General features: G+C 49.1%; 2 protein-coding genes across 5 annotated transcripts; both read left to right on the top strand.

Annotated features, from left to right (window-relative positions):
• The first annotated feature begins 319 nt into the window (after positions 1-319).
• On the top strand, positions 320-4,468 carry NRAS (NRAS proto-oncogene, GTPase). The gene is made up of 5 exons (XM_062605681.1): positions 320-472; positions 1,666-1,844; positions 2,298-2,457; positions 3,337-3,460; positions 3,882-4,468. The coding sequence occupies exons 1-4, from the start codon at positions 362-364 to the stop codon at positions 3,454-3,456; spliced, it is 570 nt and encodes a 189-aa protein (XP_062461665.1). The 5' UTR covers positions 320-361; the 3' UTR covers positions 3,457-3,460; positions 3,882-4,468.
• On the top strand, positions 3,338-20,320 carry AMPD1 (adenosine monophosphate deaminase 1). 4 transcript variants are annotated; one of them, XM_062605678.1, is made up of 15 exons: positions 3,338-3,460; positions 13,330-13,504; positions 13,963-14,128; positions 14,937-15,105; positions 15,313-15,532; positions 15,960-16,089; positions 16,369-16,563; positions 16,759-16,890; positions 16,984-17,147; positions 17,647-17,773; positions 18,010-18,173; positions 18,671-18,791; positions 19,268-19,441; positions 19,563-19,673; positions 20,157-20,320. In XM_062605678.1, the coding sequence occupies exons 2-15, from the start codon at positions 13,332-13,334 to the stop codon at positions 20,310-20,312; spliced, it is 2,202 nt and encodes a 733-aa protein (XP_062461662.1). In that variant the 5' UTR covers positions 3,338-3,460; positions 13,330-13,331; the 3' UTR covers positions 20,313-20,320. The 4 variants fall into 4 exon arrangements, with proteins under 4 accessions (XP_062461662.1, XP_062461664.1, XP_062461661.1 ...); XM_062605677.1 differs by lacking the exon at positions 3,338-3,460 and adding an exon at positions 9,545-10,502; XM_062605679.1 differs by lacking the exon at positions 3,338-3,460 and adding an exon at positions 11,006-11,445.
• The last annotated feature ends 95 nt before the right edge of the window (positions 20,321-20,415 follow it).

Below are 20,415 nucleotides of genomic sequence, written 5' to 3'. Positions count from 1 at the left end.
GTTTGGGGTTGGTTTCGTTCAGTTTGGGGGTTTTTGTTTTGTCACGTTACCTCTCTTCTCGCTGTAGGGGTTTCTCGGGGAGCCGCGTTATCTTTGTAAACCGGACGTTGCTTTCTCCAGGTTTTTCTGTTAACGGCAAAGAATGGAAATAGAATAAAGTTTTACTGATTTTGAGACAAAACGAACCTGCCCTCCCGCCCGTCTATTCCTTCCCGCGGGGGGGTGGGGGCCGCGCCGGCAGCACGTGTCCGGAAGTAGCTGTACCCGCCGCCGCGCTTCCGGCGGTGGGTGATGACGTAGCGGCGGAAGGCGGAAGCGGCGGAGGGCGGTGGGACGCGCCGCGGGGCGGCCGGGGCCGGCGATGACCGAGTACAAGCTGGTGGTGGTGGGCGCTGGCGGCGTCGGGAAGAGCGCGCTCACCATCCAGCTCATCCAGAACCACTTCGTGGACGAGTACGACCCCACCATCGAGGTGAGCCGCGGCCCGCGCCGGGGCTGCTGCGGGGCGGGGCGGCGCGGCGCGGCCGCCGCTCCCTTCACTCGTTTGGTTCCGGTGGGGCTGTGACTGAAAGCAGCCGGTGCCGGCCCCGCGGGCCTGGTGGAGTGCGGAGGGGAGGCGGGAGAACCGAATCGGGGAACCAGAAGGGTTCGGGCCACTGAGTCATATCGGTACCGAACACCCATTTAACGTTACCTTGTTAACGAGAAGAACGGGAGGAAGAATGAGAGACAAGGGAGAGAGAAGGGTTTATTCCCGTTATGCATCGGGCTGTGCTCGGAACAAGCCATTGCACTGCAGCCCCTGCGCGTCTCGGGAGCTGCAGGCACAAGTGGACCTGTAATCGCATGAATAGCTGGTAAATGCAGTGCTGGAGAACGTTTGGACTTGATGAGCTAAAAGGGCTTTTCCAGCCTGGTTGGTTTTATGATTCTAATGTAATACCGCATGTTGAGATAAGAATAGTTTATTGACTAAAGGGCTGTATAATAACGATAAGGAAAATAACAAGGGGAGGGAATATAAAACTAAAAGGGAAAATGAAAAAACAACAGCAAGCACAAGCGAGGCCCAATACAATTGCTCAGCACCTGCAGACCAATACCCAGCCTGACCCCAGCAGCGATCAGTCCCTTCTGGGTAACTTCCCCCCAGTTTCTATACTGGGCATGATGTGCTGTGGTATGCAATACCCCTTTGGCTCGTTTGGGTCAGATGTTCTGTCCCTGCTTCCTCCCGGCAGAGGAGGAATTCTCTTGGAAGAGAATTAACTCTGCTGCAGCTGAAACCAGGACACTCTTTCAAAGACCCCTTTGCCTGTCACACTCCTTGCTGCCCAAGGCAGGGTGCAGGTAGGCACAATGGCAACAAAAGAAGTCATCAGATGGTAGACTGGAGATTCCAGTCGTGGTGGTGCAGTGATGGTGTTTATAATTTTTCTACTGCTAAAGGAATTTCTTACAAACAGGACTCTGCATTTGAGTCACAAAGGTTGAGGGGGATTAGAGCAACAGTTTAATCCCTGACAGTTCTTAATACTGGTGTCTTTTTATCAGGCAGGGCTAGAAAAGCTCCTGATTCATGCTTCTCTTTATTCTTATTATATTTATTTTTCCTTAAAACTGCCCGAAGTGCTTTACCCTACAGTCTGCCTGTGTGTGTTCCAGGACTCGTACAGAAAGCAGGTGGTTATCGATGGCGAGACGTGCCTGTTGGACATCCTGGACACTGCGGGGCAGGAGGAGTACAGTGCCATGCGGGACCAGTACATGCGAACTGGGGAAGGATTCCTCTGTGTCTTTGCCATTAACAACAGTAAATCATTTGCTGATATTAACCTTTACAGGTATGACCAGGGGCTGTGCCACCGGAGCAGAGAGCGGAAAAGGCACGAGACCCATTTGCTCTTAAATCCAGTGACAAGTAAATAATAGACAAATATTAAATCTCTTGGTTATTTGAGGAAATTTTTCAAGCTTATCTGTGTTCTGTGTCAATACTTGAGTAGTCTGTTGAGAATGGGGCACTTATCTGGGTGGTTGTTTTAATCCAGTGACATTTAGAGCACACAGAACATGATCTCTAAGACAGTGGGTAAGGCGGCAAATAATGGAGTTACATGTGGACAAGAAGATGAAGTGTAGGAAATTATTTGATGTATTGCTGTATGTTAGAACCCCTGAGTCCTGTCCAGCTTTAGTATCTATTTTTGTAGTACAAGTTTGGTTGAATACTGAACTAAACAAGTCTTTATATTTAGAAGACAGTTCCTAACTTTTAAAAATTTGTCTTTTTTAAGAGAACAGATCAAGAGAGTGAAAGATTCAGATGACGTGCCAATGGTGCTAGTTGGGAACAAGTGTGATTTGCCCACGAGAACAGTAGACACAAAACAGGCTCAAGAATTAGCAAAAAGCTATGGAATCCCCTTCATAGAAACATCTGCTAAAACAAGACAGGTAAGATGCTTCTGTTCTCATCTGACCTCTTCCTGCATGATAAATGCAGAACAGTCTCACATTTTCCCATGTACTATGGGCAGCCACAGCTTCATGTCTGTAAAGAGAGCTTCATTCTTCCCTGTGAGGGTGCTGAGGCGCTGGCACAGGGTGCCCAGAGAAGCTGTGGCTGCCCCATCCCTGGTAGTGTTCAAGGCCAGATTGGACACAGGGGCTTGGAGCAAGCTGCTCTAGTGGAAGGTGTCCCTGCTTGTGGCAGGGGATTGGAAGTGGATGGGCTTTAAGATCCCATCCAACCCAAACCATTCCATGATTCTGTGATCTGCTCTTGCTAGGGCATGGTCAGACTGCCATTAATCATTGTAGACTTATTCAGTTTTCTTGGCTTCTTATCAAAGGCTATTTATAAGATTATGTTTACTGAAGGATTTCCCCAGTGGACTAATAAGTGTGTTCAGAGCTGCACTGGATACATGGCTTTGTCTGGTCAGCCTGGTTCTACCCGCAGCAGTGTGGACTGAAGCAGAAAAGCTGCAGTTATTAAGCAGCAGCCAGAAGATCCTAAGAATCCTAAACCAGAGATGATGACTCAAGAAGTAATTTTCCTGCACATGACCCCTCTACAGTTACAGTTTGCCTTGTTTCCTTTAATGGCTGTTCCTCTGGGTGTTTGCCACTGAGGAGGAGTTAAGATCATAAGCCAAGAGTTTGGGACTTAAGTGCTAGTTTCTCCTTCTTAAGAGCTATAGTGTAAGTTGGCTAGTACTCTTCCTGTATGGGTAGGTCTTTCAGCTATGTTAAGAGATTCTAGGATGCAAAGAATAGCCATCTCAAAAGCTTCAGGGAAGAAAGTACTTCACCTGGATCCTTTGCATTCAGGGCGTGGAAGATGCTTTTTACACACTGGTGAGAGAGATCCGGCAGTACCGGATGAAAAAGCTCAACAGCAATGAGGATGGGAATCAAGGCTGCATGGGATTGTCCTGCATCGTGATGTGATAAGGTGAGCTTAATGTCAGTCGTTTATTATTGATGATTATTGGTTTTTCTGTATCATTTTGTCAGTGTCTCCTTCCTTTGGGAAATCATTCTGACTGTTTGGAGAAAGTGTCATTTTTGTTTTATACACAAGAAGCACCTGAACTAGAAAGGGAATGTGCACAGTTCTACAGTTACCATTTGCTGATGGTTGATTGACCCCTGAGCAGCTCAAGTGGCTTTGCTCTGGAGTATTTCCTGTTTGAAGATTAACCAGTAAACTAATGCAAGTAATGAACTTTAGGAGTTCCTCAGCTGAAATTCTGTCCAGCAGTTACCTGAAAGGTGTTGCTCATCACCAGAAAAACAGGCAGATGAGTTCGGGACTGTTGCTCTGCACATCACAAGGTGGAGAGCAGCTAATTAGAGATGCCTTTCTGTTCCAGATGCCAAGAATACGTGGTTCAGATGTAGCTGCTGGACAAGTCTCGATGCTACTGTATTGCGTCTCATGCTGATGCCCTGCAGTATTTTGGTGCCAGTGACCAGAATCTTGGTACCAGTTAATTAGCACAAGGTCCTTTTCTGTGCTCCATCTGAAGACAACATCTGTGGCATCTACCTCCTTGCTCAGCTAACAGAGCAGTCGTATCTCTTGATGAACTGGGATTCTTTTTTCACTGTGTTATCTGGGTTTGGTCAAGAAGAAAACCAGTTGCAAGAAAAGTGAACTACAGAGACTAAATGCTGTGAAAAAGATGACACTTTACCTCTAGAGTAAAAAGCTAGAAGCGATGTTTGTCCCCTTTCGATTGGATTCTGATTTGCAGCACTGTCAGAGGAGTAGCACTGATCGTTGCTTGGCAGCTTATGTCAGAAATGCTTTTGCCACCATGGATGCTCCTGTCCCGTATCAGATTGGTATCTGCTCTCTGTGCACCCCTGCAGTATATTTGCAACATCTCCTTTGTGCCAGGAGTACCACTTAACTGATCCTTCATTTTCTGTAATAAAAAGGAATTCTCTTTCCTAACTTAAGTGCCTGTTTGCTAAGAAGATTGGAAGTTTTCCCCTGTTCCCTTGCATTGAGGAAAACCCCAAGGACTGGAATTTCTTGGGAGCTTGTTGTCTGAAGCAGGCAAGTCTTGTGTGGGTGATACCTTTACCTGACAGGATACTAATGAAAGAGTTCATAGACTGGAAGATCCAGCAGGCACTTGTAAGACTCTTGAACTAGGGAGGGGGGCATTCTGCCTCTGGTTTTTACTTTCTTTGTAGGTGGAACTGTTTGTATTGTTTTTGTGCAGCATTCAGATCTCTTCTGAGTTGGACCAAATTAGTCAGATGCTCATTTTAACATTAACTGCCAGCATTTATGGGCAGCTTCTCAATAGTTAATCCAATAACTGGAGGTTAGAGAACTTGCACAGCTGTTACTCAGCTCTGTAACTTGCAGACTACTTTATCCTGAATTACTTTCTTACCAGCAGACTGTAAAACACACTCTCTGCAAGTTGTCTCTGTAAAATGTAGCTGGAGAGTCTCCATGTCAGGGAGGGGTGTGGGATTTCAGGCTGACCCTGCTTGGTGCAGTGGTTGTCATGTACACCCAGGCTGAGGGGAGAAAGCAATGAGCTAGAACAGAAACAGAGCTGGCTTCTGATTGCAGCATCCTTGCAAAATGAGGGAGGCAGTGAGTTCAGCAATGACTGTGCAGGAGGTGGTGTTTTACTGATGGGAATTCTGGGCTTGTTCTAAGAGAATTGTACAAGAGAATTCCTGCATCAGCTGGGTGAGATCTTCCTAGAACAGCATGTCGTCACCTCCTATAATAGGGATGTACAAGTGTGGCCAATGTTGCAAAACCTACCAGCATTCCTTGGAATGCTGTGTCTTTCCTCAGTTCTCGTGCTATGGGGTTTTATTCTGTGTGGTCACTCAGTGTGTCCCACTGCAAAGCTGAATTCCCAGCTGGTATCTGGAGGTAAAGATTCTTCAGCCAACAGAGGGAGCATGCAGTCAGCTTGCTGAGCCAGCGTGAGCAGAGACATTGCAAGAGGTTTAATTCAGTTTGGTGTCAGATTCGTGTACCTTCACTTGGAGTTCTCAGTTTCAAATGGAAATTAGAAATCAGTGAATGCTGAGAGAAGAAATTGTTCCTTTTAACATTGCTCCCTTCACTACTTACATTCTTAATTCTCCTCCTGGAATGGAAGAGGCTCAATCTGCATCAGGTTTTCTTTATCGGTGATAATCCTTATAAGTACTTTTTGCAGTTTGTTTTACCCGTGACTGATGAGACACTGATGAAAAACTAAACCCACAATGTTTTCACACAACACATTATTTTCCAGCAACACGCACAAATGGTGACTCAGATTGAGTTCATCTGAAGATGATCTCATGCCTGCAAGTTAAATGTGACAGAATTACCCTCGCTGCAAGCTGTCCTGGCTGTAAGCAGCAAGCAGGGTTTATTTGGTGCAAGATGAGAAGTGACTGATGAAAGCATTCAGCACTGTGGCAGCAGATGACTGTCTGCTTCTAAAGACACGAGTGGCACGCTGTTTTCTACTTAATAAATTGCATCTGGAAAATGGCAGCTTTTGGGATACACATCTGGTTGCACAGGAGAGGCAGCAGTGTGGAGTTTGCACTATGTTTGAAGGGTGAGATCTTGTCATCTGGCTACATAGATGGGTTTTGCTTATTGAGAAACTTGGGAGTTTCTTTCCTGGCAAACAGGACTGCAGAGGTCAGAGCCTGTGACCATGGGAAACCTTTTTCATCTGGCATTGGATGTTTGGAGGTTGTGTGGTCATGTATGGAAAACTGTTTCTTTTGGATGAAGGCTCATCACCATAACTCCCCATTGCAGGGCATGTTATAGTTGTCATTCAAAAATCTACTAGCTGTGAAAAATCCACAAGTTGTGAATTCTCGGAGTTGTTTGAGAACTGGCAAACGCATCTGCCTTGGCTTTGGGATTCCCCCTTCTCTTGGCCTGTATAAAATCTTAGATGTGAAGATGATCTGGTAAGGATGGGTCAGTGTGGATTGACCTCTGGAGCCTTAGAGGGGATGCTGCAGAGCTGATCTACACAGGCTGTGCTCCCTCCCATCTGCATGATTTTAGTTTCAGATGTACAGTGATACAAACTCAGGGTTTGTGCTTCATTTCCCGGTTTTGGTGGCAACTGAGAGAGAACCGTGGAAGGACAAACCCCCAAGAACTTTGGGGGGAATGATTCAGACTTTAAGCACAGAAGTTTTTGCACAAGTCCCTGGGAAAGGGGAGCTTGTAGATTTAGTCCAGATGTTATTTAGAACTAACAGCAAAACCGTGTGTTTGTGCCAGGTGAACTGCCCCATCCTGCCAGGGGAAATGGGCAGGAACAACTTAGAGGTAAAATACAACAAAAGGGTAATGTTCTTGTTGAAAAATTACAAGTGCCAATAAGAAAACAAAGGTTCCTGTTGCTATGGCCCATGAGCAGCTGTTTAACTGTGAGACAGTGGAACTCTGTGGCTTGTTCCTGTTCGTGTCCCCACGCTGTGGTCTTGTTCAAACAACACTGCTCAGATTTTGTTCTTTCTGCCATCAGCTGGACTTTGGATGGTCACGATGATGCTCCAGCCATCGGAGCTTAGTGCAGTGACTTAGAATTGGATTTCAAGCAGCTTCAAGCCTATGTGGGGAAGGAGAGTAGTGGGAGTTTGAATTACGTGGTCCTCTTTACTCCCCAAGCCTTGAGTGAGTGTTTGTGTGTAACTTCCAGGATTGTAGGGAACTGTTGGGATCTGGACTTCTTATTCAAGGGCTAACTTGTTGTTGGTTTGTATAATTATTTGCTTCCAATAATGCATCTCATTTGGTTTGAATTGAAGTAAATTATTTTGCTTCTTAAATAACTTTTTTAAATAATAAAACTTTGAATTCTTTGGTTGTTTCTTTTGTTGGAGGCGAGCTAGGCACAGGGTCCACAACTGGCTCACAGAAAGCTTACCATGATACTCCCTGCTTTCCCTGTGGGATCTGGGTTTCCTTGGATTGTCCCTTCTGCAATGTGGCATGAACAGCTGTATTTGTATGTTCACTACAGCATGAACAAGCAGTGAGAGTGGCTTTGAGATGTGCCATGGGCTTGTTCCACAGTCCAGTTTTAGTGACTTCACCAATCTGCATGTCTTGAGTTAGTGCTGAGTCTCCACATTTGCAGTGGGGTCCCTAGGGCATCCTACTTTTGCTTTTGGAAAGGATGATTGCCGAGTCAGAAAGGGGGAGGAGGAATTTCTTTACTTGGCATTCCAAGAGTGAAATCATGTATAAAGTTGTTGCTGTGTCCAAATCATGCTTTTAAGATGCTTAATTCAGTCTTCTAAAATACATCCCCTTTGGCTTTCTTCCTGCAATAAGGGGTTGGACCATGCAGAAAGTGTGCTTTGAATGTGTTTCTCCTAAGCCATTGTGTCAGGCCTCTGGAAACACAGACTCCAGTCTGTTTTCTGTGCAAGGAACTTAAGAAGAGGGTATAAAACTCCCTGCACTGTGTAGCTGCAGTAGTAGCTGCCTGTTCCAAAAGGAAAGATTCAGAATATACGGATGAGTGCTTAAAAGCAAGGGATTTTCCTGGCTTGTTAGGAAAGCTTTCCTTCACTGTGAAGGTTAGCTGTGACAATCTGCTCCTAGAAACTAGCTCACACCTGAAGGATTTCCTGACTTATGCTGCATTCCAGAGCAGAGGTTGATTTAAACAGCCCTGGAGGGATCTGTGTAGGGAATGACTAAGGGAATGTGGGGAAAGAAGTTGCTGAGGCTCCTTAGTGCAAGGAGCTGTTGGTCAAAGGCACAGCACACCTGGGCATGGTGGGATTTCCCCCTCTGTTAATACTTTTCCTCTTCAGGAATTGAAACCATTTTCTCACAGCCCTTGCCCCCAGGCTTCTACGGGGACGGTTTCCCCTGTGACAGGGCTGCTCTGCTCCAGGAACCTTCAGCTCCAAAGTTCTGGCATTTTCCTTTGACCAGAGGGTGGGATAGAGGCAGCTCAGATAGAAAGATGGAGAGGGGGTGGGGTTAGAGCTGTGCTGAAGCCTCTGTGTGTGAATCACTTTGCAGTTGAGAAAGAGCAAGAAGATGGCTTGTTTGTACTCAGTACTTCAGCCTAAAGAGGCTCAGATCTAACTTTAGCACCACATACTCAAGCTTTACTCATATTTCTACCATGAACCCAACTACATTGACCCCGTGATTAAAAAAGCTGTGGGATCAAGAGACCTCCTGAGAAGGGATGACCCTGGCACCCTAAAGGTTAACTTTGGTTTCAGATGTGAATCCCAAGGTCTTGATTATCCAGAAAGGTCCCTGTGGGGGAGCAAAGCAGCAGGAGCCAATTATTATTGACCTTAAATGAAGCAGTTACACAATAACCTGATGTTGGGGGCTCAGAATCTGGGGAATAAGAACAAGAGCAATGCAGAAACTGAAGACTGCTACCAGCAGGGATGAGACCAGGTATTAGCGGTGAAGACTCTGGCAGCATCCCACCTTTGCCCTGTTGGCTGCACCTCCAAATGGGGGGGGGGGGGGGAATCTATTTATATTCTTGGGATTCTATGAACATGTGGGAAGCGGAGCTAAAACTCCCTCAATTCTGGAGAATCTCTTCATTGTAACGCAGCACGTTTGAAGTTGTGCACATCCAGTAGCAACCCTTGAGAGTTTCTGGATTCTTTGGACGTTATGTGATGCTGGGCCAGGTCTCAGCTCGTCTGACTTCACTGAATGGTTGTGCCAGTGGCTTCCCATGCACCTACAGCCAAAATCTATGGCTGGTTATTTCTAGATCTGTATCTTATGCAAGTCACTCATTCCAGCCGCTGTCGAGGACAAAGCCTTTTCATAGCTGTTCCTACGCCATCCAGCGCAGGAAGCCTTTAAATGCATGTACACTTCCAACCAGTGCTGGCTTTTCCAGGAGTGCTGCTTTTTCTGTTCCCTTCAGTGTTACTACCAAAGTCACATTGAAGTGAGCAGCAACCCTCTGCTGCCTGTAGCCCAGATAGTGTGCTTGGCTTGTCCTGATTTCAGTGCAGTTTGTCAGCTCCAGCAAGAGGTGAAGTGGAAACAAACAGGAAAAGACTGTTCCAAATCAAAGCTATTGTATCCCTCTGACCTGGTCCCGGTTTTCTGCTTCCCACCAGGAAGCTGAGCGGAGTCAGGTGCTCAGAGTTATCCTGGCAATATGCAGTGCACTACAAATTGTGGTCATTTCCTTCAGATGGGAACTGTTTTCCAGCTTCATGAGAGATCTGAAGTAGATTTGAGGAGACCCTAACGGACTGGGTACAGCCCTCAATGCCTGGATGCTAGGAAGAATCTACTTAAAGCAAGCAGAAGTACTTCCCAGACTGAAACCCTGCTCTGCTGCATCCAAGCATTATGTGTAGCTTAAAACAGCAGTTTCTTGTCACACCTTTGGTTGTACTAAGTGCTGGTCTCTGTGAGATACACCTTGGTTATGGCTCACCATGTACAGAACTGAGGATCACCCTTACTATTAAGATGCAGAGTTTTATAACAGCAGTTCCTGAAAAGCTTAGGAACAAAACACAGTTCCATGAACTTCCCTTTTGTTTGATCGATTCAGCTGGGAAGATGTGAGGACATTTCCTTTGCTAAAACCCCTCTCAGGAAACATCCTCTCTGAGCAGTGCACTGGTTAGTGAGAGCACATCATTTGTACCCATCCCCTGTGCTGATGAAAACAATGCAAACCTCAGCCTACTCTGCTAAATATAAAATGAAAGCCTCAGTTAAAGAAGTTAAATTTGAGCTGTGGCTTCACCTGTTTCAGTGCAAGTGCTTGTGGCTGCACTTTAAACAGGCTTAGAGCTGACCTCCCTTCTCCTTTTAGAGCAGGAGAGTCTGATTACAGGCAAGGGAAAGGAGTAAAATCAGTGTGAGGCTGTTGTGCCGTCAGTCATCTGCTTGTGCTCTGTTATAGTAGGGTGTTACTTGAGGCTCTGCAGACTTGCTGCAAGGATGTCCCAGCTGAGAATCCCAGGTAGGTCTTAAACTGCAGGTAGTGAGGCCAGGAACCACTGGGCAGGCTGGAGCCCCTGTGGGTCTGGTGGTACCTGTGCAGCCCAGGGCACTTCACTGGGGGCTTTAAGTGGTTTTCTTCCTATTTGGATGGTGCAGCAAAGAAACATTATTGTTTAGGCCAGGTTGGATGGGGCTTGGAGCAAGCTGCTCCAGTGGAAGGTTGTCCCTGCCCATGGCAGGGGGTTGGAACTGGATGAGCTTCAAAGTTCCTTCCAACCCAAACCAGTCTGGGATTGTTTAAATCTTGCTCTGCTCATACTGAATAAAAATGCTGTCTCTTCTGCAGTGCACTGGATCCTGTAACAACACCATTAAATCACTGTGGAAGGGGGCAGAGGGATTTCAGGAATCTCTGTCAACCTGGCTAAGCTCGGATGATGTGGGGTGCTGTGGTCCCAAGGGAGGGGGAACACGAACTGGGCAGCAGGCGTAGGGCGAGCCAGGCTGTGCAGAGCAGCACAGGGACATGTGATGCCATTGCAGAGGAAGATCAGCACCAAGCAGCTCTGATAAGAGCAGGTTAGAATTGCAGTGCTATGTGGTGTGATAGACACTGTCCTGGTGTGTGAAGCTTGTGTCAAAACCTGGCCCTGCAACACCAGTGGGAGTCTGTTGACCTTTGTGAGTGTCATTTTCATCCACTAGAGAGAGGAAAGGTCAAAGCAGGCATTTCTCGGATGCTTAGTTTGCAAATGAATACATGGAGTTCAAGTGCCATGAGTGCCTATTCTGCTGGCTGGGCTCTGCCAAGTCAGCAGCTGGTGACTTGTGATGCCAGCTCCAGTCTGAATTTGCTGAGTCAGATGCAAAGGGCATGAGTTGCACACCAAAATATTGATGCCACACTATAACTGTGCATGAAAATCTCTGCAACTGTCTCAGCAATTTGATCTCATCAGTGGGTAAGTGGAGATGTGACCACAAGCAGCTGGAGGATGAACTTTAGCATCTCTGACGTTCCCATCCACCCTGGTCTTCACAAAGGAGGTGGATGAAAAAACAGCAAAGCAGCCCCAGTGCTCTGAATCACTGAAATGTTTGCTCTCTGTTAAGCAGCAGAATGCTGCTCTGCACTCATCAGTTCTTCCTGCTCTTCTGCATCCCCAGGTGCAGGGAGAGGCATTCTAAGACAGCTCAGTGTGATTAGATGGTCGGGTATCTGGTAGTTGCTTATGGTGTTGGCTGAGGTGATGGAGATTCTAGGAAATGCTGTTCCCTTGGAGAGCTGCAGTGCAGAAGCTCTGCCAAAGAGCTCAGGTCTGATGGCATCTGCTGTGTGGTTCATTGTGCACACACTGTTAGGGTGCTATTATGGAACAGTCAACACAGAATTTCCATCTATAATGTACAAAGAGACAAATTCTTTCTTTTGCAAGTGGAAGGCTTTGCCTAAACTTGTCCTTCACTCATCTCTTTATAATCACTGATGCGATGATTAGGCAAAAAGGCTTAAAGTTTGAAGAGCTGATCACATGTGTTTCATTTTGTTTCTGTTTTATCTCAAACAGCAGAAGGCAAAGGTGAGTATTTCCAGGCATTTTGTATGCTCTTCCATGTTACTGCCTAGACATGATCACTGGAAACAAGCAGCAGTTACAGGATCATGGTGATGTTCCAGCAGCTGGAGAAGGTGCTGTTTCTCAGCAGTGCCAGCTGTGCCCCTCACTCCTCCGTGGAATGGTTCCAGCTTTTTGCTCCTTTGATATATGAAGCTCTTTGTTAAACATTGTCCTTGAGGCCTGAGCTCCTGCTCAGGAGATAAACATTTCGTAAAGGAGTTCTTTCCACTGTGGCAAGAAGTGAAACATTTTGCAGTTTTCCTTGAGTCTCTTCACACCTTTGTTGTTTATTTGGTTGGTTTTCCCTTTTTCTTAGCAGAGATCCAGCCTAAAGTAACTTCTTTTAAATTTACTTTAGGCTGGAGCATCCTGCTCCAAGAGGATTTGATCCATGAGGGGACAGATCCAGTGTTTCACCTCATTTATTCACATTGTCAGTCCTGTCTGCTTCGATTGTCATCCACTGACTGTGTCCTGTCTGAGATGCCGGTGGTGTCCTCCATCTTTCAGCATGTTTCCTCACTATGCTTCATGCTGAGCTGTCAGCTGCTGGCAAAACCTGCTCGATTACTGTCCAAACATGCACTTCAGAAACTGGTACCACAAGAGCCCTTGAGGTTCACGTGTTGTTGGCAGTAAAAGAGCTTTTAACCTTCTTTCTCTTTCTTCATAAAGCTCCAGTCAACCTTATCTCAGTGGTGGCTTTCATAGGGGCATGTTAGCTGGCACCTTTGCAGCACACTGCACATGATGGGCTGAGAGGGTTCTCCAGCTAGGAGCTCTTCAGCTGCATGGTGACGGGGGCAGCTGAGTGCTTCAGCTGCTGGTTCTGTCTGTCTCCATCTATACCTCGTCATCATCCTGGCTGGATGCCTTGTGAAGCAAGTGGGTCTTAAGCTTCCTACAGCTGTAAGGGCTCTGCCAGCCTTCCCTTCTTTGTCTCTGTGCATGCTCTTATCAGTGCCCTTTGCAAGGATGGGCTGCTTTCTGGGCTTTTTTTTCACTCTTGGACTGTGGTTTGTACCAGAGGTATCCAGGTATGTCTCCAGCCCTCCATATGTGGCCCAGGCTCTGTTAAGCTTGTTGCAAACTTTAGAGTCTTGCAGGCAGCATGGAGGTGTAGGTGTCCTAAGGACACCTCTTAGCTGAGAACTAAGATGCTGCATGGGGCTGTTACGGTGGCTGCAAACCAGATGCCTGTGTGACCTTGCACTCTTCTCCCTTCAGAGATGGATGAGGCATTGCGCTCCTTCGCAGAGAAGGTCTTTGCCTCTGAGGTGAAAGATGAGGAGACCAGGCAAGAGATCTCTCCTTTTGATGTGGAAGAGATCTGCCCCATCTCACGCCAGGAGATGAGAAAACACATGATACTTCAGGAGAGCACTGTCACGTCAGAAAAGCGGTGAGCAACAACCAGGGCAACTGGGGAAAGGAGAGGAGTGTTGTCTGCACATCCCCAGCCAGAGCGGGGGAATATAAATCAGTGCCTGTGAAAACAGCTTACACCACCCCTGGGATAAATCCTTGGTAATCCCAGGGCATCTCTCAGGTACCTCAGGGTTTCCTCTCCAACTGTTGCCGCTGTTGGACAGAGGGACACCCATGGCCTGTTTCTTAGGTGTCAGCACAGCAATGGCCATGGAGCTGCTGGAGAGGGAGACTCAGAGACCTTTCTCTGGAAAGGTGCAAGTTCTAAAGACTGTGCTTGAAAGTCTGTGGCTGCTATGTGTGCTGTGAGCCCTACTCCTGGCACTGCCTGTTGGAGATGCTTAGAAAGCACCAGTGAGGTGGTTCATGTAGTGCACAGCTGGAATGTGGCTGTGGTCAGTCCTGTGTGCCTGAGGTTCTCCTACCTGGCAGGAAGAAGCGCTTGTTCCGCATGAAGACGATTGCATTGGCAGTGCCTGTGGCTCATAAGTCTATAACCAAACTATCCGCTATCGAAGAGGTCATCTCCACCTCCCCCCTGTACCAGACTGTGCCTGACTTCCAGCGGGTACAGATCACAGGGGATTATGCCTCTGGGGTAGGTATTTGCATGGCTGTACCCTTCTGCACGCTGACCACCACTTCATACAGTCACTGCCTGTCCCTCAGTAGTGCCCAGTGTCATTGGAGTCTGTATGAGTTGCAGTGGGGTTAGTCTGTGTCTCCCAGCCCAGTTTGTGTCTCGTGAGCATCTCATGGTACTCTGCTGTGTTCCTGGAAGATCCAGAGCTGAATTCCTTAGTAGAAGCTTGTTGAGTGCTGCATGTTCCCCATGGGGTTGTCTGGACAGGGCAGAGGCGAGGGCATGGCAGGACGGGCTATGCTCATTCTGTTGTAGCCTGCACTTGCTTGCACACAACTGTCTGAGATCTGCGCATGTCACAGAATCCCAGAACGGTTGAAGTTGCTGCACAGTATTCTCAATGCTGCCACTCTGACTTCTCCTGACTGAACAAAGCACTTGCCTGTGCAGTAAATCAGGAATTATTGACACATTAGGTCAGTGTATGTTGCTGGTCTTGCTTCAGTTACAGCCTGTGCTCTAAAAATTCCTTCTAGTGTTTTGCCTAGACCTTGCGTCCATCTCAGTTTGCAGCAAGGAATGTAAAAGATGATGACAGGGAATTCACTGGTTCTGGCACAAGGAACTTCCCTTTGCCATGTCTAGGACTTTGCCTATCGTCAGCACCTTCCACTAGAGCAGGTTGCTCTAAGCCCTGTCCAACCTGGCCTTGAACACTGAATTGCTGTGAATAAAATCGTCCTCTTTCTCTCTTAGTGCACCAGCTATGTCTCGGGCAGGCAGGCTCCCTTGTGAGGTTGCTTCAGCACCAACTCTCTTGCAGGTGACAGTGGAAGATTTTGAAGTTGTCTGCAAAGGCCTGTACCGTGCGCTGTGCATCCGGGAGAAGCACATGCAGCAGTCCATACAGAGGTTCCCCAGGACCCCGTCCCAGTACCTGCGCACTATCGAGGGCGAGGTCTGGAGGGCTAGTGATACTGGCCCAGGCCCATGTAGGTGCTTGGGGGTTTCCTCTCTGGCTTCACTATGGGGTGGGCAGGGTTGTGGGAGGGCTGCACAAGAGAGTTGCTTGCCCCGGTCTCCTCTTCAGTGACAGTGGCAGGGATGTCTCTGTCCTCTGCCTGTGGTGGAGGAGCAGGGCAGGCTCATGGGGTTTTGGCTGGCAGCATGTGCTTCATAGTATTGTCCTTTTGGTCCAGTGTTCACCTCGCCAGTGAAGGATGGAGAGGATCCCTTTGACACTGGGAATCTTGGTGAGGACCTGGGATACCACGTTCAGATGAAGGATGGTGTAGTTTACGTCTACGAAGACAAGGCAGCAGCCGACAGAAATGAGCCAAAGAATCTGCCCTACCCCAGCCTTGAACACTTCGTTGATGACATGAACTTCCTCTTGGCCCTGGTTGCACAGGGGCCTGTGTAAGTGCACAACCCAGCACTGCTGGATGCAGCTGAACAGGTCCTGCCTCAGTGGGCAGAAGGAGGTCAGGGCAGAGCCAGGGTTGCCCCCTCTGCTTCCTGGGCAGAGGGAGGAACCCCCAGTGACATACCTGCAGCCTGCTGGTTTCCAAAGTGTCCTTGGCTCTTGTCATCCATCTTGATTGGGGTCTTAAGCAAAACCAGCATTGAGGGATTGGAGACACACTCTGCAGGTATGCTCACAGCTGGCCAGGCCTTCCTTTGAAGCTCTGTAATAGAGCCAGGAGAAGCATCTTAGGGAAGCAGGGCCAGGCCAGCATGAGCAATCCCACTTCAGGAGAAAGCTGCACCCTAGTGTTTGATGTGCCATGCTCCTATGTTGAGGGGGAAGGAGCCCAGTCACTGTTCTGCCCTTTGCTTTCACTAGTAAGACCTATGCTCATCGGCGCCTGAAGTTCCTCTCATCCAAGTTCCAATTGCATGAAATGCTAAATGAGATGGATGAGATGAAAGAGCTGAAGAACAACCCCCACCGGGATTTCTACAACTGCCGGAAGGTAAATGGCAAAGCTTAGAGCCCTGGTGACTCTGCAGATGAGCTGTCTGGGTGCCATCCCCACCCCACCAACTGCATATTAGAGTCAAGGTCTGTGGCATCTACACTGTTGCTGCTAATGGGATGGTGCTGACTGGGGTGCTCTTGGCCTCATCCTGTTGTGTTCATCTGCTGAGCTCCCCACGCATATTGGGCTCATATATGGGGTTTGTTGGCCTCCGTGTAATGGTGCCTGAGCATTCCAATTTGAAACTAGGTAGCTGTCCCTCTGGTTTCTCAGGTGGACACACACATCCATGCTGCAGCCTGCATGAACCAGAAGCATCTTTTGCGTTTTATCAAGAAATCCTACTTTGTGGATGCTGACCGCATAGTTTATGATGCCAAGGGCAAACAGCTTACTCTGAAACAGCTTTTCCAACAGCTCAATCTGCATCCCTATGACCTGACAGTGGATTCTCTGGATGTCCATGCTGTAAGTGGTAGGGCATTTACTACAGGACCACTCTCAGGTCACACTTACCCACCACTGTAGGCACAGCTTTCCCTCTCCCGTGCACTCATGACATCTGAGTGGTTGTGGCAGGATGCAGCAGCTCCTGGCTACCCCATTTTGGGTTATTTGGATCAGCAGTGTGTGTAGCCTTTACCCTGACCCTCCCCTCCCCAGGGACGTCAGACATTCCAGCGCTTTGACAAGTTCAATGACAAGTACAACCCCGTGGGTGCCAGTGAGCTGCGTGACCTCTATCTGAAAACAGACAATGCTATCGATGGCGAGTACTTTGCTACCATCATCAAGGTGAGAATACAGAGAAGGAGAGCACAGTTAAGCTGCGGTGCTGCTGTGCTCTGAGGCTGGAGGGTCCCCAGGCAACTGCATCCTGGTTTGCAGGAGGTTGGATCTGATCTGGAGGATGCCAAGTACCAGTACATGGAGCCTCGCCTCTCAATCTATGGGCGATCAGCTGAGGAGTGGCCCAAGCTAGCCAGCTGGTTCACCAAACACCGCATCTATTCCCCCAACATGAAGTGGATGATCCAAGTACCTAGGATTTAGTATGTGCTGTGGGTCTGAAAGAGCCCTCTGACTTATCATAGACTGGTTTGTGTTGGAAGGGACCTTAAAGCTCCTCCAGCTCCAGCCCCTGCCACAGGCAGGGACACCTTCCACTGGAGCAGCTTGCTCCAAGCCCCTGTGTCCAACCTGGCCTTGAGCACTGCCAGGGATGGGGCAGCCACAGCTTCTCTGGGCACCCTGTGCCAGAGCCTCAGCACCCTCATAGGGAAGAGCTTCTGCCCAAGAGCTCGTCTCAGTCTCCCCTCTGGCAGGTTAAAGCCATTCCCCTTGGCCTGCCCCTACAGGCCCTTGTCCAGAGCCCCTCTCCAGGTTTCCTGTAACCCCTTTAGGCACTGGGAGCTGCTCTGAGGTCTCGCCAGAGCCTTCTCCTCTCCAGGTTGAACAAGTGCACTCTATCTCATTTTTTATCCTGAAGGGATTGTGGGGACAGTGGGACATGTTCCTCTGCTAGCAGCTGATCCCTATCTGTGTCCACAGTGATGTATTCAGGTCTAAGAATTTCCTCCCACACTTTGGGAAAATGCTGGAGAATATCTTTGTCCCTGTGTTTGAGGCAACTATCAACCCTCAAGCCCACAAACAACTGAGTGTCCTTCTACGCCATGTGAGTCCCACCTGATGATGTTGTTGGGGTGTGATGAACATTCACTTTCCTGTTTGTGCACAAGAAATGGGGTATTACCCATGGGAAACCTCACTGGCGCCAGTTGGGGGTGGGACAGGGCTACAGGCTGCAGTGGGGTGATGGCAAGCTGCAGTGGGGCAGGGCGAGCTAGTCTGCCTGGGCATGAGGAGGAGGGCAGCTTTGAGATGCAGCTTCTCTGTTGCCTTGCCAAGCAGATCACTGGCTTCGACAGCGTGGATGATGAATCCAAGCATAGTGGACACATGTTCTGCACTAAAAGCCCAAAGCCAGAGCAATGGACTTCGGAGAAGAACCCATCCTACACCTATTATTTATATTACATGTATGCCAACATCCTGGTGCTGAATAACCTACGCAGGTGAGGCCCAGGATCTGCTAAGGGATGTGTGATGGGCTGGCAGAAGCAGGGCTGCCTCATGAGTTGTCTCAGCTCTTTGGTTGTTTGTGTGGAAAAGTGGGGCCCCCCATGCTCTGCCACCAGTGTAGTTTGGAGCTTTATGTCCCAGAGCCATCCAAACACTCTTCTGTAGGAAGTGTCATGAACTGGGGTGAAAACTTTGGAGTTGCAGAGATGCATCTATTGCATGCACAGATCATAGAATCCCAGCCTGGTTTGTGTTGGAAGGGAACTTAAAGCTCAGCCAGTTCCAAACCCCTGCCACAGGCAGGGACACCTTCCACTAGAACAGCTTGCTGAAGATAAGGAATGATGACAAGTAATGTGCTCCTAGGTCAAGCTGAATTCTTGGGGACTCACTGCTGGGGGCAGAGCTGGACCTGAAGTCAGGGAATCTTGCACTATGGCCACCTACCCCTGCTGCTTGCTTGCTCTAAGTTCTTCTTCCATGTGCCTAGGCAGCGTGGCATGAACACGTTCCTCTTCCGCCCACACTGTGGGGAAGCTGGGGCCATCACACATCTGCTTACAGCCTTCATGACAGCAGATAACATCTCACACGGTCTCAACCTCAAGAAGGTAAGTGGAGTAGTATGTCACAGAGCAGCCCAGGCATGACAGAGGAGCACATGCACACAGCTGGCATCCACTGTAGCTGTGTTAATTGCACCTCTGCTTTAGACTGACACAGCCTGGCTTCCAGAAGATGTTACATGATTCTGTGGGTTCCTCGAGGCATGGAGGGATGTTCTCCAGGCATGTTTGGGGATGTAGCTGAGAAACATATTCAGATTTCAGAGGTTCAGCCTCACAGACCTATTACTGGATATGTCTGTTGTCACTGGAGCCAGACGAGTGCTGAAATCAGACAGGTTTCAACTTACTTGGCCTCTTGTGCTCCCTGGAGGACTGCTCCCTTGCCTGTCTCTTGCACATGTGAACTCTCTTTGTTGGATTTCCTAGCTGGGGCACTGGGCTGATTAAGGAGGGACCCCGGAAAGGTGAAGGACACAGCAACTGTATTCCTAACCTGGCAACTCTGATCATCTTTGCAGACCCCTGTGTTGCAGTACCTGTACTTCCTTGCCCAAATTCCCATTGCTATGTCCCCACTCAGCAACAACAGCCTCTTCCTGGAGTACGCAAAGAACCCATTGCCTGACTACCACCAGAAGGGCCTCATGGTGTCCCTTTCTACAGATGACCCCATGCAGTTCCATTACACCAAGGTACAGCGGGAGCTGATCCCTGGGCTCATTTCTCTGGGAAGCCAGCAGTGTTTGCCAAGGATCCAGTGTGCCGGGGTGGCCCTGGCAGCAGTGGAGCCTCTAACACAGCCTGTGCTTGCAGGAGGCCCTCATGGAGGAGTACGCCATCGCTGCCCAGGTCTTCAAGCTCAGCACCTGTGACATATGCGAAATTGCCAGGAACAGCATCCTGCAGTGCGGCCTGTCCCATGAGGTGGGTGCCCCTCTAGGGGTCCTAGAGGCCTGGGGATGAGGAGCAGCTCCACAGCACATGGAATCTGATACTGGTTTGGGCTGAAGAGAGACCTTAAAGCTCCTCCAGCTCCAACCCCTGCCACGGGCAGGGACCCCTTCCACTGGAGCAGCTTGCTCCAAGCCCCTGTGTCCAACCTGCCCTTGAACACTGCCAGGGATGGGGCAGCCACAGCTTCTCTGGGCACCCTGTGCCAGCGCCTCAGCACCCTCACAGGGAAGAGCTTCTGCCCAAGAACACCCCAATGTTCTCAGGCTGGCTCCAGGCCCTGATCAACCTCGTGGCCTCCTCTGGACTTGCTCCAACAGCTCCATGTCCTTCTGCTGGGGACACCAGAACTGCGCTGAGTGCTGCGAGGGGGGGTCTCACTGCTCCCGGCTGTGCTCAGGGCAGGGTGCTGAGGGCGCCTCAGGGCTCTGCAGTGCTTGTCCTGTTCTCTGACAGGAGAAAGCCAAGTTCCTGGGTGACAACTACCAGGAAGAGGGGCCCCAAGGCAACGACATCCGGAAGACGAACGTGGCTCAGATCCGCATGGCCTATCGCTACGAGACCTGGTGCTACGAGCTCAACCTCATCGCCGAATGCCTCAAGAACGACTAGGGGCAGGGCCGGACCTGTGAGGGGACGGACCCGGGGCAGGGCCGGACCTGTGAGGGGACGGACCCGGGGCAGGGCCGGACCTGTGAGGGCACGGACCCGGGGC

The sequence above is a fragment of the Pezoporus occidentalis genome, unplaced genomic scaffold (assembly GCF_034315485.1).
Source record: "Pezoporus occidentalis ecotype Australia unplaced genomic scaffold, CSIRO_AGI_Poc_V1 ctg92, whole genome shotgun sequence".
Lineage (NCBI taxonomy): Eukaryota > Metazoa > Chordata > Aves > Psittaciformes > Psittacidae > Pezoporus > Pezoporus occidentalis.
The sequence above is the reverse complement of the archived record's forward strand: the minus strand, read 5'-3'. Positions and strand labels throughout refer to the sequence as shown.

Excerpts from the sequence above, each read along its gene's own strand:
- NRAS (XM_062605681.1), top strand. The coding sequence starts at position 362 with ATGACCGAGTACAAGCTGGTGGTGGTGGGCGCTGGCGGCGTCGGGAAG. Across the intron at positions 473-1,665 it reads AGTACGACCCCACCATCGAG|GACTCGTACAGAAAGCAGGT; the intron begins GTGAGCCGCGGC and ends TGTGTGTTCCAG. Across the intron at positions 2,458-3,336 it reads CATCTGCTAAAACAAGACAG|GGCGTGGAAGATGCTTTTTA; the intron begins GTAAGATGCTTC and ends CTTTGCATTCAG.
- AMPD1 (XM_062605677.1), top strand. The coding sequence starts at position 10,481 with ATGTCCCAGCTGAGAATCCCAG. Across the intron at positions 10,503-13,329 it reads GTCCCAGCTGAGAATCCCAG|AGATGGATGAGGCATTGCGC; the intron begins GTAGGTCTTAAA and ends TTCTCCCTTCAG. Across the intron at positions 19,674-20,156 it reads AGTGCGGCCTGTCCCATGAG|GAGAAAGCCAAGTTCCTGGG; the intron begins GTGGGTGCCCCT and ends GTTCTCTGACAG.